The following is a 12,911-nucleotide window of genomic DNA, read 5'->3' on the forward strand; positions in this document are numbered from 1 at the left end:
GCATTAAGGCTAGCATTTAAGGAAGGTAGTTCAAAGTAGAGTGATAAGGTCAAGACCAGGAGCAGAAAACCTGGTTTCTAGTTTTAAATTTGCTGCTGGCCCTCCATCTGCTTAATCATGAAATGGCAGAGTTGAGCTATATAATATCTTTAGGTTTTTCCAAAGCTAAAATTCTTTCACTGATTTTATGAATCTTTTCCCCACTCCAACTTCCAAAAAATCCAAGTAAAAGAAAAAAATATTCCCAGGAATGCATACTTTTGGTCCAGGTGGTCCAGGAATTGATATTCCAGGCATCCCAACAGGGCCCATAATTCCCGGATCACCCTAAAAACAGAACAAAATACTCATTACATTTCAAACAAGGAAATGATATATGGAATTATATTATGAAAAATATAGAAATATATTTCCAGCATTTTAAAGTATTGTAACCTGTTTCACAAACCACATGAAAACATTTGAGCATCTTTATTAAACCACTACTAAAGTTATTAATAATTAAGATTTCACTCCCTATAATACATAAATTAAATTAATTCCTTAGTAATAGGAAATTTCTCTCTCTTGTGCATCCTTTTATTAGGTAACAAAAATCATGCAATGCATGGTGATTCAGTTTTGTGTTTGTATGCCAGGAAGCTCAGAGGGAAATATTTATTCAGTTATAGCAAATACCTTTAGTGTAAGTTTTAAGGTACATGTGATAGGCAAATAATGTTCTTTCTAGTTTACAACCTTTTCCTTTGTTATTTTATGTTCCACAGTATATCAGTCTTCCATTGTATGGTATCTCATGTCCCTTTTTAGAAGTAATTAGTTTATGGTTAAAAAAAATGTAATATGAATTTTTATAAGGCACCTCTGGTGATTCTGATATAGGTACTACTACTGTACTTTGAAACACTATGCAAAGCAATTGTCTGTCTTTTTAACTTATTTTATTGAGGTATATTTTAATGTGTTAATTTTTACTATACAGAGAAGTGATTCATGTATAGCTGAACCATGTATAACATGTATATATGATTCATGTATACCATATATAAATGTTCATGTTCTTTTCCATTATGGTTTATCACAGGATATTGGATATAGTTCCCTGTGCTTTGGTGGCTCAGAGGGTTAAGAATCCGCCTGCAATGTGGGAGACCTGGGTTCAGTCCCTGGGTTGGGAAGATCCCCTGGAGAAGGGAATGGCTACCCACTCCAGTATTCTGGCCTGGAGAATGCCATGGACAGAGGAGCCTGGCAGGCTACAGTCCATGGGGTCTCAAAGAGTTAGACACGACTGAGCGACTTTGACTTTCACTTTATAGTAGGACCTTGCTGTTTATCCATTCTAAAGATAACGGTTTGCATCGGCTAATCCCCAACTCCCAGACCACTCCTCCTCTAGCTCACTCCCCACTGGCAGCTACAAGTCTGTTTATGTCTGTCAGTCTGTTTCTTTTTGTAGAGAGGTTCATCTGTGTCATATTTTAGATTCGACAGAGAGTCCTGGTGGCTCAGATGGTAAAGCGTCTGCCTGCAATGTGGGAGACCCGGGTTCGATTCCTGGGTCGGGAAGATCCCCTGGAGAAGGAAATGGCAATCCAGTCCAGCACTCTTGCCTGGAGAATCCCATGGACGGAGGAGCCTGGTAGGCTGCAGTCCATGGGGCCGCAAAGAGTCGGACACGACTGAGCGCCTTCACTTTCACTTTCACTTTCACATGTAAGTGATATCACGCGGTATTTGTCTTTCCCTTTCTGGCTTCTCTTAGTCTGATAATCTCTGGTAAAGCGATTATCTTTAAAAGAGGGTCACACACCCCGTGAGGTGTTCAAAATAACACATTTGGGATATTAGAAAAATTTATCAGGGCTACACTCTGTACTTTTATTTCATCTTTGAAAATTTCAATCATTTGTGTAAATCTCATAATGTATGTTCATATAATAGTTTTTGAATAAAAATTACTATTGAAAACCCAATAAGCAAACATAGATTGCAACATGTTCAAATTTTTTTTAATTAGTAAGGATTTGTAATCAAGCAGTTTAGAAACTACTGATCTAGAGTAGGTGCCAGATCCTGCCTGTTGCCTGCTTTTGTACCCGCAGGACTAAAAATAGCTTTCATGTTTTTAAATGATTGCTATATAGGTGCCTCCATAATATCCTCAATTTGCTTCTTGAACCAAAAAGCCTAAAAGATTTACTCCCTGTACCTTTACCAAAAAATTCGCCTCCTCTTTCCTTTAGAGAGGGCTTCCTACGTGGTGGTGGTGCTGCTGCTGCTAAGTCGCTTCAGTCATGTCCCACTCTGTGCGACCCCATAGTCGGCAGCCCACCAGGCTCCCCCGTCCCTGGGATTCTCCAGGCAAGAACACTGGAGTGGGTTGCCATTTCCTGCTCCAATGCATGAAAGTGAAAAGTGAAAGTGAAGTCGCTCAGTCATGTCTGACTCTTCGCGACCCCGTGGACTGCAGCCCACCAGGCTCCTCCGTCCATGGGATTTTCCAGGCAAGAGTACTGGAGTAGGGTGCCACTGCCTTCTCCGCCTAGGTGGTGCTAGTGGTAAAGAACTCACCCGCCAATGCAGAAGACATAAGAGACATGGATTTGACCCCTGGGTTGGGCAGGTCCCCTGGAGGAGGGCATGGCAAGCCACTCCAGTATTCATGCCTGGAGAATCCCATGGACAGAGGGGCCTGGCAGGCTATAGTCCATAGCATGTCTTAGAGAATGAACTATGTAATCCTCCTGCCTCCAGGAAGGACCCCATCACTTGGACTCACTGGTAGGGACTCCTGCCCTGAGCCAGGTCCATCTTCACAGCTGAGGCCTCCTGGTGTTCTGGTTACCCATATGACCAATGGGCTGAACACACTGGTCTGCTGGGGCCAGATGATGCCAAGGCCAGTCCCTAATCCAAACCTGTATGTCAGTGGCACAGGACATGGCCAGGATTCTGGCAACAGATAACCACCCTATTCAGTCCCGTAGCAAAGGGATAAAGCATTAACCTGTTAAAATTTTTGCTGAAACCAGGTTAAGTGAAATTATGTGTCTAGATTTAATTTATTCTATTTTTTTTAATAAAAAGCCAATTACTTTTAAATTTGTTTAATTTTTTATTGAAGTATACTTGATTTACAACGTTGTGCCAATCTCTGCCATACAGCAAAGTGACTCACTTACACCCATATAGATGTTCTTTTCTTATATTCTTTTCCATTGTGGTTTATCACAGGATATTGAATATATTAATAGCTCCCTGAACTATAAAGTAGGACCTTGTTGTTTATCCATTGTATATGTAATAGTTTTCATCTGCTAATCCCAAACTCTCAGTCTATCCCTCACCACCCCTCTCCCCCTTAGCAACCATGCCTGTCCTCTAGTCTGTGAGTCTGTTTCTGTTTTATAGATAGGTTCATTTGTGCCATATTTTAGATTTAGCATATAAGTGATATATGGTATTTATCGTTCTGAGTTACTTCCTTTAGTATGATAATCTATAGATCCATCCATGTTGCTGCAAATGGCATTATTTCATTGTTTTTTATGGCTGAGTAGTATTCCATTGTATATTTATACCACTTCTTCTTCTTCCATCAGTCTGTTGATGGACATTTAGACTATTTCCATGTCTGGTCTATTGTGAATAGTGGCGCTATGAACAGAGGGGTGCCTGTATCTTTTTGAATCATAGTTTTGTTCAGGTATATGCCCAGAAATGGGATTGCTGGATCATATGGCAGTTCTGTTTTTAGTTTTCTGAGGAACTTCCGCCCTGTTTTCCGTAGTGACTACAGCAACTTCTGTTTCCACTGAGAGTGTATGGAGGTTCCCTTTTCTTCACCCTCTCCAGCATTTGTTATTTGTAGACTTTTTATGATGACCATTCTGACTGGTGTGATGTGGTACCTCAGTATAGTTTTGATTTGCATATCTCTAATAATTAGTAATGTTGAGCATCTTTTCAAGTGCCTGCTAGTCATCTAATATGTCTAAAGAAGCCAAGTACTTTTAAATATAAAATTGTATACATAGGAAGTATACAAATTTTTTAAAAGACCCTTATTAAAGTGTGAGTATGTTTTACAATATGGCAATTCTTTATCCGGCAAAGCCTTATTTCAAAATGCAAGAAAATATTCATGTTGAATCAGTATAACTAAGATATGAAGAATTAATCACTGTTGTTAATACAATACATTTCCTATGTAATGGCTTTTCTCATTGTGTGCTCCTTGAACTTCCTGCAGCAGGAGGTAGTTATTTAGGAAATGCAGATTCTTGGGTCCCACCTACATACTCAATCCAGATTTCTTGTCATGGTTCCATGAAATATGACTTTGTAACAAGCTCCCAGGCAATAATGATGACATGGAAGTTTAAGAATCACTGGCAGGTGGGCGATCCTTTGCTTTGTATCTGCATGTATCTTTTTGGGGGCCTGTTTGTTTTAAAGTTGATCTTTAATCCTCTGGTCCTTGTTTCTTTCCTACAATTAGCATCTTCCTGGAGCCCTGAACTCGCTCAGGTGTGCGATTTTTGTTTCCTGACACATCCAGATGACCTCAATATTCTCTCCTGCTAAGTCAGGACACGTGCCTATTTGCTTGCTTCGCATTTTCCTTCCTTTTCCCTCAGCACCCTGTCTCAGGCAGTTTATCAGGAAATATATGGCCTACTTTCCATTTCATTGTACTGATGTTTTTCCTCTCTGAATAACTCCATGCGTTGAACACCAACAATGTACCTGGAGCCATGATAAGTGCTTTAGTCACTCGTTAAAGTCATCACAACAACCCTGTGAAATAGACACTATTACCATGATTATTTCCATGATTAAAGTGACTGACCTCCAAAAGTTTTGGGGTGCAGCAGGGTGAGAATCCCCCTCTCATGTGTTCTGAAGCCCCACTCTACATCCTCCCCGTATTGCCTCTCAGTCTGGGACTTTTTTGTTCTTGTTCAGCAAAGCAAGATGATAGAGAATTGATATCTCCTATGCCCTTCTAGTCATAGGAAATATCAATTCCTATGTGCATCTAGTCAGGGCTATGGTTTTTCCAGTGGTCATGTATGGATGTGAGAGTTGGACTGTGAAGAAGGCTGAGTGCCAAAGAATTGATGCTTTTGAACTGTGGTGTTGGAGAAGACTCTTGAGAGTCCCTTGGACTGCAAAAAGAGATCCAACCAGGCCAATCTGAAGGAGATCAGCCCTGGGATTTCTTTGGAAGGACTGATGCTAAAGCTGAAACTCCAGTACTTTGGTCACCTGATGCGAAGAGTTGACTTTTTGGAAAAGACTCTGATGGTGGGAGGGATTGGGGGCAGGAGGAGAAGGGGACGACCGAGGATGAGATGGCTGGATGGCATCACTGACTCGATGGACATGAGTCTGAGTGAACTCCGGGAGTTGGTGATGGACAGGGAGGCCTGGCGTGCTGCGATTCATGGGGTTGCAAAGAGTCGAGCACGACTGAGCGACTGAACTGAACTGAACTGATAGTCTCAATGTATCCCAACTATGGAATATTTCTTTGTTAATAAAGAGCACTAACACACAGATTCTCTCCTAGCAGCATCAATATTCCAATGCAGATCACACATTTTATGCAATCTCTATCCCATTTTGTAATGGTCTGGAGTAGTATGTTTTCTAAAGCCTTTTTCATTTTGGAGACTTTGGTTTTGTATTTCTTAAGAAGGAAACAGTGGAGATCTAAGATTCCATTAAAACTCGACACAAGAACAATCTCCCCAAAGCATAAATGAGAACTTAAGGTACATACCTTTGGCCCTCCGGGCCCCTGAGACCCCTTCTGCCCTTGATTTCCTTTGCTGCCTTTCTTTCCTTCATCTCCCTGACAAAAAGAATTATAAAAATACAGTTGTTTTATAATATATCCACCTGCATCTTATAGCAACTACATCATGGCCAGACTCTCAGTGCATACCAACTTCACAGTCATGTTCCCCAAGCCCAGCTCAGTTGCACAGGGTCTGTCAATGTTCTTGAGCAGATTACATGACTTCAAAACCGTCCAGACTACACCGTTTACTCAGTATGATTTAACACTTCCTAAACTCTGTGTTCAGCATCTTTCCTTGGATGCTTTGATTTGAGTTTACAGTTCTTTTGCCCTCTTGGTCTATTTAAGTAGTGGCTCTGAGACAGTCACAGTTTCAAAGAAGAAAGCCATCTATGCTTTTCCATGCTGTTTTTCAGGTTCTGTGCTATTTCAGTTTTGAAACATAAAACGAGACATTTTAAAAATCAGCCCTGGTTCTTCCTCCGTGGAGTTTAATTCTTTCTCCCCAGGGAGGCCAGTAATTCAATTGGTAGAAAGATGAGTGAGCATTAACCTGGCGCAGAGCTGCAAATTGCCTCGTGTTCCCCAGCAGGGTTGTGTACACCAGTGCTCCCCACTGAAGAACTTTGTTACCTTCAACCAGAAGCCTCAGACCATCCCAGAACTATCCTTATCCTAGGGTTCAACTCCAAGGCACCATAGCTAAGCATGTGCCCAGCTCAACAAAAGAATTCTTGGGGTGTGTAGCTGAAAGTGTTAGTCACTCAATTGTGTCTGACTCTTTGTGAACCCATGGGCTGTAGCCCACCAGGTTCCTCTATCCAAGGGATTTTTCAGGCAAGAATACTGGAGCGGGTAGCTATTCCCATCTCCAAGGAATCTTCTGGACACAGGAATTGAACTGGGTCTTCTGCATTGCCGGCAGATTCTTTACCATGAGGCTGTCCAATATTTATGACATAAGTGACTAAACCACCGTTTTCAAACCTAAACATGCATAAAAATCACCTGGAGATTTCTGGGCCCCCCATCCAGAGTTTCTTATTTACTAGGTCTGTAGTAGAGCCCAATAATTTACATTCTGACACATTCCCAGCGGACGCTGACACTGCTGTTCCAGGGACTGTGCCCTGAGAACCACTGGCCTATACCGAGGTCATCAGCAGTGCAGACACTCCACTAAAAAGAAGAGAGACTTATAGAATCCACAGACATGCAGACAACTCCCTAGTACCCGTACTAATGGAGGGCAGTGTTGGCAGCTAATTTAAAAAACCGTTGAATATCCAGATATCACTTACCATGTCATTATCATCTGCCAGTAGCATCGAAATCTACCCCAACTGTTTGTGTTCTCCTCTTCAGGACCATGTTTAACTTACTGACCTAAATGATCCCAGAAACCAACAGCAGTATGTGTGTGTTTAGTCACTCAGTCATGTCTGACTCTTTGCGACCTCATGGACTATATAGCCAGGCTCCTCCGTCCATGCAGATTCTCCAGGCCAGGATCCTGGAGTGGGTTACCATGCCCTCCTCCAGGGGATCTTCCCAACCCAGGGATCAAACCCAGGTCTCCCACATTGCAGGCGGATTCTTGACCATCTTAGCCACCAGGGAAGCCCAGATCCACCTAAATGTAGTAAAGTGCCAGCACCGCACACTGACTACTTTGATATATAACTTATTCCTACCTACCACTCTTCTGCAAGCCCCATATCCCCTCGACGCCAGAAATCCAGTTCGCGCACATTTTCCTTGCTCTGCTGGTGTATTTGACACCACCCATTGCTTTCTCCTTGAAGCCCTTTCTCCTTGGTTCCTCTAACATGGTACTCTGTATTCAGCCTGTCTTCCTGCTGTACGGAATGCTCTCTCTCTCCAGCTGCTGTAAAATGCAGGACTCCAACCTTAGCTCTCTTTCTCAGAGCTGTCTTTCATCCCCACAGCTTCAATTATTAACTCAGAGGGGCTATTTTCCAAAAGGATATTCAGGGAAACATTAGTTCTCCTGAATGTTAATAGGCAATCATCTCTAAAAGTACTTTTTGCCTGATGTTAAAAAGGAATTCTCTGTACATGTTTCTACTCCCTGCTGCCCACCGTGCCCCCCCACCACCCCCCTGCAAAAAAAAAAAAACCAACCAGATCTCATAGTCTGGTTAGTCAGTTTTAAATTTTAAACATTTAAAATGTTTTAAATGCTACAAATACATTTATATTTCAACTTCTCACATTTAAGGCTGATGACTCAATTTTAGCCAATGTTTTTTATAATACATAGACATGTAAGCTATCAATTACTATTTTAATAGAATTAAAAATAGAACACTAGTAAGTATATGGATTTTATTTTTACTTTGCTCATATATAATTCTTCAGAATATTTATATAGGCATTGATGACTGCACCTAAGAACTGTAGTAATATCTGACACCTTAGAGGTTGTAGGTTATGGTCTTATTGATGAATTTGGGTATTTTCCTCTTGACATATAAATATATTATTCAACAAGCGTTTCTAAAATGTGTTGAATAAATCTATGCCATGTTGTAAAAGTGCCACTTCATAAGGCTATATTTCTTACTACTCTATGAGATTGTATAAATATTTGAAAAAAAATTATGGACTTTGATGTCTCAGGATGTATCTCAAGTCTTCTTTTCCCTCACTGTGTATTTGTTTTTTAAATGTCAACTTGGCTGTTTATTAAGAAAACATGTGTTGAACTCTTCCTATAAGCTTGGTTTTGTGACAGATGTTAGGAAAATGGAAATAAATAATACATGCTTGCTGTCTACCAAAGCTCAAAAGCTAGAGTCCATAATTTTAAGCTAGAAGTAAACATCTTTGACATAGCAAGAGTAACATCAAGTTTCTTCTAAGTTGGCTTCTTATTATCAAGACCAGAACTCAGCAGTCTGCTTCCCTTGCCCTACCACTGTGGATTCCATACCTTGAGGCCAGGCTGTCCTTTCCCAGGTGGTCCTTCAGGGCCTCTTGCCCCCGGAAGCCCTGCTTCTCCCTAGAGAAAATGACACCAAGGTCTTAGTTGACCCTGCATAGCCAATACGAATACACCCACCTTGTCTCATCTTACAGCCAACAGAGTCTCTGCTTGGATCCTCCAGTACAGAAAAGACCTTCACTCTAGTCTCAAAATTCATTTGGAAGTTCACCAACATGAATAAATTAATATCAAACTTCAGTTTAGCTCAGAGCAGCTGAAATATCGTGAAAAAGCCCAATTTCCCAGCCAGTTGCCAAAGCAATAAGCTCACTTTCTTTTGGCTCTTCATTCACATTTGGTGGTTTGTTTTTTGAAAAAACAAGAAAGACCTTCAGCCTTACCATCTGCTGTTTTTCTCTACTTATATTGAAAAATGAGTATTTCAAATGTCAACTCAAAATATTTCAGGAAATCTTTATAATGGCCTTACTTCCTGAATACATTTACAGACTTTTCCTTTTTGGAGGGGAGGAAGAAAGCCTTTTTCTCAAAGTTTAAACAACAGTGCTTTCTAGGAATCCCAAAGGGAGTAGGTCACTGGAACACTGTGGCCAAAACACCAGAGAGAAGGCAGAGTTCGTAAGATACTTGGACTTTGAATTGGTGCTCTTTATCCGGACTAAGTGAAAAAGGAAATTTAGAGTTGTGGGATTTTATTTTCTTAAACAGACTAAGTTTGTCTTGAATGGTTTCATTTGAGCTCTTGCAGGACCAAGATATATGTGGTTTAATAGTTTTATTCCAATAATATGGAAAACAGTGTTACCTTCTTCCCTGCAGCTCCGTCTTCTCCTGGTACTCCTGGCTGTCCTGGGAGGCCTATTGAGCCTGGCTCCCCCTGGTGGATGAGGAGAAATTTTTATTTCCCAGAAGCTCACATTTATCCTGAACTTCACTTTAAGGTACTTCAGTGGGATGCATCTTATTATAATATCTGAGAAAAGTCTAGGAGCAGGGAAATCTGAATAGTAATTAACAGTCATTAAGCTGCTTGACCTTGGGCGAGTTACTTAACATCTCTGGATCTCAGTTTTGGATTATGTTGTTTATTATCGGTTGAACTGTGACCAGCTCCCTCCCACAAAAGATGTGTTGAAGTCCTAAACCTTGGCACCAGTGAATGAACCTTATTTGGTAACAAAGTTGAGATGAAGTCATTGTTGTGGGTCCTAATCCAGTGTGACTGGTGTCCTTATAAGAGGAAAATATAATGTGAAGACAGACACGTAGGGAGAACCCCATGAGGCAAGAGAACCAAGATTAGAGTAACGTGGCTACAAGCCAAGGAATGCCAGGGATTGGCCACCACCGGAAGCTAAGAGGCAGAGGAAAACTGTCCCTGATAGGTTTTGGAGGAAGTGTGGCCCTGCAGACACCTTGATTTTTTACTTTTAGCCTTTAGAACTGTGAGAAAATAAATTTCTGTTATGTTAAGCCACAGAGTTTGCGGTAATTTGTGACAGCAACCCTAAAAAAACTAATATAAAAATGAGATAGAACAATTGGGACCTAAACATTGCTTCCAATTGTAAAATTCCAGTATTATACCCTCTTTGAAGTCAATTTGTAATTTAAGTCCTTTAAAATGTTCCGAGAAAACGCACGCTATTAGCAAGCAGTATAACGCTGTCCTTTGTTGTTGTTTAGTCGTGTCTGACTCTTTTGCAACTGGAGTTTATGTATGTGCTAATCACTCAGTCGTGTTCTGTTCTTAGCGACCCCGTGGACTTTAGCCCACCAGGCTCCTCTGTCCATGGGATTCTCCAGGCAAGAACATTGGAGTGGGTTGCCATTTCCTCCTCCAGGGAAATGTGTCCTTACTGCATTTATTAACAGCAAAAAATATTGAAAAAATGGAAAATCATTTCAACTAAACTCAACTTTAAAAACTAGTGACAAAAGCACAGTGAACCTAAAAGTAAGTAGTAGTGATAGTAGTATTAGTCGCTCAGTCATCTCCAGCTCTTTGCAACTCCTTGTAGCCTACCAGGCCCGTCTGCCATGGAGTTCTTCAGGCAAGGATACTGAAGTGGGTGGCCATTTCCTTCTCCGAAAGTAAATAGTAGGATATAATAAAAATGAGAGAAAATCATAAACTTGCTAGCAAAAATCAAGAATAACAAAATTAAAAGGTAATAAAAACTTAAAAATACTAAGAAAATAAATAAACATCTAACTGTAATGATAAATATTTATAAAATAAAAGGCATTAAAAAAACTGTATTAGGAATGAAAGGTAAATCTATATACATAGTAAAAATTTTTGATTATAGACAATTTCTGTGATAATCTCAAACAAATATATTGGAAACATTAATACATGGATAATCTTCAAGAAAAATATAAATTACATAAATGACATAAGAAGGAATGGAAAAGTAATTAAACCAATGCAATTAAATAAATTCAGGCAGTAACTGCAAGTCTGGAACTTCCTCTCCCTCCAGGATCACAGGCTTAGTTGACTTTCCAGTCAAACCTTAACAAATTTTTAAACATCTGAACAACAGATACCCCCTCTCTTGTTTCTAAAACATAGAAAAAGAGGGAACTCTATCCAATTTATTTTATGAGGCTAGTAAAACTTTGATTTTAAAAACCATACAAGTTAAAAAAAACTAAATTATAGACCCTACCTAAGAAAAAGATTCCAACTCAAAGTTCTCACGTTAAAGGAAGAATGTGTGTGTGTGTATGTGTGTGTGTGTGTGTGTGTTTTAGTTGCTCAGTCATGTCCATCTGTTTGTGACCCCATGGATGGTAGCCTCCCAGGCTCCTCTGTCCATGGATTCTCCAGGCAAGAACACTGGAGTGGGTTGCCATTCTCTTCTCCAGGGAATCTTTCCGACTCAGGGGTTGAACCCAGGTCTCCTGCATTGCCGGCGTATACTTTACCATCTAAGCCACCAGGGAAGCCTTGGAGGAATAGGAACTAGATTTAACTTCCCACCTGATGCAACGAAAAAAGCAGACAAAATATAGGAAACAATGACTTTCATGCTACAGGTTCCCAAGTTTACTATCTGGATAAAGCTTCCAGGCCATTGTTCAGGGAGAGAGAATCCAGGGCAAGTCCAGAAGTCTCTCTAATTTAAGGTGACAAAGGTGAGAGTCTGGGTAAGCCAAGATATCAAAAATTCACAAAATAGATTACCAGAGAGGAAGGCGCAACGTGAAGAGAACTATGAAGACCTACTGAGCATCCCCCTTGAGTATTTAGGTGAATACTGTTCAGCACAGAGTGAAGAAATTACCCCAGGCCATGAAAACAACGCCTTGAAAGGATCAGAGAACTGAGGCAGGAGAGGTACGGTGCCTGCTCCCAGTGGCAGGAAAAAACTTCACAGTGCTAAGGGCATAGATGAGAGCTTAAAAGAGTATTGCCTTAGTAGTGGGGGGAAAATAGCGCCAGACTGGATACTGTTCCTGTCCTACCTAACAAATCTTAAAAGCAAGATCAGAATGCTCAAACTGTTTTCAAGTAATGTAGAAGCATCTAAGAAAAAAAACTCAAAAATATTTATAGAAATACAAAAAATATCTAGCACCTAGAAAGGTAAAATTCACAATGTTTGGCAGCTAATCAAAAGCTATTGAGGATTCAGAAAAGCTGCAGAAACGTGACACAGGGGATAGAATTTATGAATAACATTAGGACAGTTATTACACTGCGCTCCGTATGTTCAAGAAACCAAAGGAAAATTAAAACTTGTTAACAGACATGATGCTTTCTAAGGCCCACTTGCCTTCACATTCCAGGATGTCTGGCTCTAGGTGAGTGATCACACCATCATGATTATCTGGGTCGTGAAGATCGTTTTTGTACAGTTCTTCCATGTATTCTTGCCATCTCTTCTTAATATCTTCTGCTTCTGTTAGGTCCATACCATTTCTGTCCTTTATCGAGCCCATCTTTGCATGAAATGTTCCCTTGGTGTCTCTCATTTTCTTGAAGAGATCTCTAGTCTTTCCCATTCCATTCTTTTCCTCTATTTCTTTGCATTGATCACTGAAGAAGGCTTTCTTATTTCTCCTTGCTATTCTTTGAAACTCTGCATTCAGATGCTTATATCTTTCCTTTTCTCCTTT

At 40.4% G+C, this 12,911-nt stretch overlaps 1 protein-coding gene across 2 annotated transcripts in view; it reads right to left on the reverse strand.

Annotated features, from left to right (window-relative positions):
* The window catches only part of COL28A1 (collagen type XXVIII alpha 1 chain), a 182,395-nt gene that overhangs the window by 92,771 nt on the left and 76,713 nt on the right, over positions 1 to 12,911 (reverse strand). For both annotated transcript variants that reach the window (XM_042248398.2, XM_027968477.3), the window contains exons 19-22: positions 9,589 to 9,660; positions 8,769 to 8,837; positions 5,792 to 5,863; positions 259 to 327 (exon numbers count right to left, since the gene is read on the reverse strand). In XM_042248398.2, coding sequence (XP_042104332.1) covers positions 259 to 327; positions 5,792 to 5,863; positions 8,769 to 8,837; positions 9,589 to 9,660 — 282 coding nt within the window. The remainder of the gene's footprint in view (positions 1 to 258; positions 328 to 5,791; positions 5,864 to 8,768; positions 8,838 to 9,588; positions 9,661 to 12,911) is intronic.

Source organism: Ovis aries, chromosome 4 (assembly GCF_016772045.2).
Source record: "Ovis aries strain OAR_USU_Benz2616 breed Rambouillet chromosome 4, ARS-UI_Ramb_v3.0, whole genome shotgun sequence".
In the NCBI taxonomy this organism is placed as follows: domain Eukaryota; kingdom Metazoa; phylum Chordata; class Mammalia; order Artiodactyla; family Bovidae; genus Ovis; species Ovis aries.